The following is a 5370-nucleotide window of genomic DNA, read 5'->3' as shown; positions in this document are numbered from 1 at the left end:
TCTTTTTCTGTTTTTTTTTTTTTTGCTTTTTGTATTATTTTTTTTTTTTTGTATTGCTGCTTCTTCTATTAAAAACTATCGCCGTGTCTCGTGCCTCGCAAACCGCTTTCCGCAATTGCAAACAACGTTCTAAAGCTCTCGAACACGTCTGCAGGATTTTGGCCAGGCGAAAAACGATTGCCGACCAGAGGCAACCAGCCAGCCATTCAGCCAGCCAAGTTCGACGCAGTCGCAGAGCGCCGCAATCTCAACTGGGAGATTCCCAATCCCGGCCATCCCATCCCATCCCACACCATGCCATGCCATACCATACCATAGCATACAATACCATCTCAACCCAGCCCCGGCCAAGTGGCCACTGCTCTCCATTCCATTCGCACCTCAGCATCTCTCGGCTCTCTCCGGCTGTGGGCCATGTCCTTTTGGTCCTCGGATGTGCTGCTGTTCGGCTGCAAGGATGTTCGGATATTCGGATATTCGGATGCGAGGATGTTGAAATGTTCGGGTTCCCTGGCTCTTCAGCAGTCGGAATCGAATGCTCTCAAGCGCGGCTCTCTCGCCGAAACTCGGAAAAAATCCACTCCTTGGCCCCGACGAGTGATACAATCCGGGTACGTCTGTTTATGCCCGTTATGTGGAGCAAAAGGGTATATTGTATTCGTGCAAAGGTGCGTAATTGTAAAAGGAAGTGTAGTATACACCTACGCCTACGTACATTTCCATCTAGCCGTGTCTGTCTCGCTGTCTGTCTGTCGGCCTGTCTGCCCGTCTATCTGGCCGGCGAGATCTTGGCCAGCTTAATGGACAGGCACAGGGACAGGCACAGGGACAGGGACAGGGACAGGGAACTGGGTCTGCAGTGCTCCATGTCAGTGGGTTTCACAGATTGGCCACGCCCCCCGCCGCCTAACTCAATGGAGATATATCCCTACGCCCAGCGAGTTGTGACCTGATTTATATTAACTGGTTTTGAAACGAAGTTAGGGTGAATAAAAGCTTCAAAATAAACAAAGGCTACATTATAATAGGTGAAATGGCTTTCTAGCATGGAAACTTACAACATCGCAGGAATAACGCAATTAAAAATATTCAAAAATTAAAAAAAAAATTATATTTATATATATAAAACTGTTGAAGCTCAGTTGTGTGATATTGTGTTTATTTTGTTTTTAACCTTTCAATTTGAATAAAGTGCATTGAAAGGAAAACTGAAATATGTGCAGTTTACTTGCATTTGGTACTTTAAAATATAACCAAGTTTAGTTGGTTGTTGGCCAGTTAAAGGGCAAATTAAAATACACACGCATTCACAAGTGATAGCCACTTATTTATGGCCGTGGAAGAAGAATGGTTTCGTAGGCTTTCACAGGCACACACCTCCTTGGAAAATGCGTTTGATCAAAATTTCATATTAGGCACTTAATGAGGTGGTAAGTACATGCCTTGTGTGCAAACGCTCTCTAAAATATTTACTGTGTAATTAGGGAAAATGATAAAAAGGGGTAATTTTAGTAAGGGTAAGTAGGGGTAAGTAAGTAAACTATAAAAGTAAGAAATGCCAAAAGATAAACCTAGTGCTTTGGCATTTGCCACAAAGTCATGTTCTATTCATATCCCTACAAAGCACTCCGGTTTCCCATCCAGTGCGTCTGGCTGAAACTGAATGGTTCTTGGCCATTATCGGAATCATCGAGGCCATGGAGGAGCAACTCCTTTCTGGCCACTGCCTACACAATGTGGGCGTGGTACGTCATTGCATCCGTTGGCATAACAATCAGTTACCAGACGGCATTTCTGTTGAACAACCTCTCGGATATCATCATCACCACGGAGAACTGCTGCACCACTTTCATGGGAGTCCTGAATTTTGTGCGACTCCTTCACCTGCGCCTCAATCAGAGCCAATTCCGCCAGCTCATTGAGAACTTTTCCGACGAAATTTGGATACCTGAGTAAGTCCATTTATGAGGATGAAGAAATGCAAAAAATGTAGCCTATTTTTCTGGGCATGCCTTTGGACACTACGTGCATGGCTTCAAGCCTGCAGAGATTTCCATGGAATTATCCTTCTTCAAAGTGGATTTTCGATAAAATCGTTATTAATATCTATTGAGTACCCCTCTCCAAACAGCTCGTCAAAGAACAACGTGGCTGCGGATTGTCGCAGGCGCATGGTAACATTCAGCATAATGACATCCTTGCTGGCGTGCCTGATTATAATGTACTGCGTCCTGCCGCTGGTGGAGATCTTCTTTGGACCCGCCATCGATGCGCAGAACAAGCCGTTCCCCTACAAGATGATCTTCCCGTACGATGCCCAGAGCAGCTGGATCCGCTATGTGCTGACCTATATCTTCACCTCCTATGCGGGCATTTGTGTGGTCACCACATTGTTTGCGGAGGACACCATCTTGGGCTTCTTCATCACCTACACTTGTGGCCAGTTTCAGCTGCTGCACCAACGAATTGCTGCGTTATTTGCGGGTTCCAGTGCCGAATTGGGCGAGAACATTCAGCTGGAGCGCATCAAACGTATTGTGGAAAAACACAACAATGTTATCGAGTTGGTATTGTGCCAATATTGTATTATTACGTTGATTGCATTACATGTTGTTATGATTTTGGTAATAGTTTCGCCAAGCGGCTGGAGGACTTTTTCAATCCAATTCTATTGGCCAATCTGATGATTTCATCAGTTCTTATTTGCATGGTTGGATTTCAGATAATCACTGTAAGCTTAATAAGTTCATGTGTTTATATACTGGCTATACTCTTTACTTAATCAGGGAAAAAATATGTTCATTGGGGACTATGTGAAGTTCATAATTTATATATCCTCAGCCCTGTCGCAGTTATACGTCCTTTGCGAGAATGGTGACGAGCTGATAAAAAAGGCATGACTTTGGATTGATTTTTACATTTTTAGCCAACTAATCAACTATTTACATTGAACAGTCCACTTTGACAGCGCAAATTCTGTATGAGTGCCAATGGGAAGGAGCTGATCGCATGGGATCTCATTCCTTCACGCCAACGAACAAGCGAATCCGAAATCATATTTCCTTTATGATCCTCTGCAGCCAACGACCCGTAAGGATCACGGCCTTCAAGTTCTCAACATTGTCCTTGCAAAGCTTTACGGCCGTATGTGCAGCAAATGTTGTGGCAGATACACAATTAATCACATCTTTTTCAGATTCTGAGCACCTCGATAAGTTATTTTACCTTACTGCGGTCAGTTTACTTCGACGACGAAAATAAACAGGACTAAATATATATACGTGCATATACTAGTAGGCAAATATTTAAGCAATGTTTCATAAAACAAATTATGTTCGCTATCTGTAGTCCTTATTAACTCAAATGTTTAATAGCTACAATGCACCAGAAATCAATACATTCACTAAGAACCGGCGAGTTGGAACAAAGTGAAAACCCGCTTGTTGGCAAAAATATAATAAAAAGGTCATAAAAATAATAATTTATTTTAAAAGGTGATAAGGATGGTTAGTATTGGTAATTAGGAGTGAAAAACTGGAATTCTTTTAGCTTTCTGACCATTTTTATATACTAAAATACTAAGCGTAAATATTGAATTTTGGCCGAAAATCGGTTTTTGCTTTTTTGCGGATATAAATATCAGTATTTTGATCAGAACATTCGAAATAATGGTCCAAATATGGAATGTCATACCTCGTTGAATTCGTAATTAAATTTCCAATCGAACTGTGTTTACCAAAAAAATGTACTTTTTTTAAAATTTTTTTCAAATTTTTGATGTTGATATTTGGATTTTGGCCGAAAATTGAGTTTCTGTTTTTTTGCGATTTAAATATCAGTATTTTGATCAGAACATTCGAAATAGTGGTCCAAATATGGAATGTCATACCTCGTTGAATTCGTAATTAAATTTCCAATCGAACTGTGTTTACCAAAAAAAATGTATTTTTTTTTCAAATTTTTTCCATTTTTTGATGATGATATTTGGATTTTGGCCAAAAATTGATTTTCTGTTTTTTTGCGATTTAAATATCAGTATTTTGATCAGAACATTCGAAATAGTGGTCCAAATATGGAATGTCATACCTCGTTGAATTCGTAATTAAATTTCCAATCGAACTGTGTTTACCAAAAAAAATGTACTTTTTTTTAAATTTTTTTCAAATTTTTGATGTTGATATTTGGATTTTGGCCGAAAATTGAGTTTCTGTTTTTTTGCGATTTAAATATCAGTATTTTGATCAGAACATTCGAAATAGTGGTCCAAATATGGAATGTCATATCTCGTTGAATTCGTAATTAAATATCCAATCAAACTGTGTTTACCAAAAAAAATGTATTTTTTTTCAAATTTTTTCCATTTTTTGATGATGATATTTGGATTTTGGCCAAAAATTGATTTTCTGTTTTTTTGCGATTTAAATATCAGTATTTTGATCAGAACATTCGAAATAGTGGTCCAAATATGGAATGTCATACCTCGTTGAATTCGTAATTAAATTTCCAATCGAACTGTGTTTACCAAAAAAAATGTATTTTTTTTTCAAATTTTTTCCATTTTTTGATGATGATATTTGGATTTTGGCCAAAAATTGATTTTCTGTTTTTTTGCGATTTAAATATCAGTATTTTGATCAGAACATTCGAAATAGTGGTCCAAATATGGAATGTCATACCTCGTTGAATTCGTAATTAAATTTCCAATCGAACTGTGTTTACCAAAAAAAATGTATTTTTTTTTTAATTTTTTTCCAATTTTTGATGTTGATATTTGGATTTTGGCCGAAAATTGATTTTCTGTTTTTTTGCGATTTAAATATCAGTATTTTGATCAGAACATTCGAAATAGTGGTCCAAATATGGAATGTCATACCTCGTTGAATTCGTAATTAAATTTCCAATCGAACTGTGTTTACCAAAAAAAATGTATTTTTTTTTCAAATTTTTTCCATTTTTTGATGATGATATTTGGATTTTGGCCAAAAATTGATTTTCTGTTTTTTTGCGATTTAAATATCAGTATTTTGATCAGAACATTCGAAATAGTGGTCCAAATATGGAATGTCATACCTCGTTGAATTCGTAATTAAATTTCCAATCGAACTGTGTTTACCAAAAAAAATGTATTTTTTTTTTAATTTTTTTCCATTTTTTGATGATGATATTTGGATTTTGGCCGAAAATTGATTTTCTGTTTTTTTGCGATTAAAATATCAGTATTTTGATCAGAACATTCGAAATAGTGGTCCAAATATGGAATGTCATACCTCGTTGAATTCGTAATTAAATTTCCAATCGAACTGTGTTCAAAAATGAGGATGGAATTTTTTTCAAATTTTTTGCAATTTTTAATGATAAGGGGTCCCCTTA

The 5370-nt window shown here is 37.5% G+C and overlaps 1 protein-coding gene across 1 annotated transcript; it reads left to right on the top strand.

Moving 5' to 3' along the window:
• Nucleotides 1-1599: 1599 nt before the first annotated feature.
• On the top strand, nucleotides 1600-3271 carry LOC122624576 (odorant receptor 13a). The gene is made up of 6 exons (XM_043804213.1): nucleotides 1600-1952; nucleotides 2132-2563; nucleotides 2632-2731; nucleotides 2787-2894; nucleotides 2956-3144; nucleotides 3197-3271. The coding sequence occupies exons 1-6, from the start codon at nucleotides 1600-1602 to the stop codon at nucleotides 3269-3271; spliced, it is 1257 nt and encodes a 418-aa protein (XP_043660148.1).
• Nucleotides 3272-5370: the final 2099 nt, after the last annotated feature.

This window comes from Drosophila teissieri, chromosome X (assembly GCF_016746235.2).
Source record: "Drosophila teissieri strain GT53w chromosome X, Prin_Dtei_1.1, whole genome shotgun sequence".
NCBI lineage: Eukaryota > Metazoa > Arthropoda > Insecta > Diptera > Drosophilidae > Drosophila > Drosophila teissieri.
This window is presented reverse-complemented; position numbering and strand designations above follow the sequence as displayed.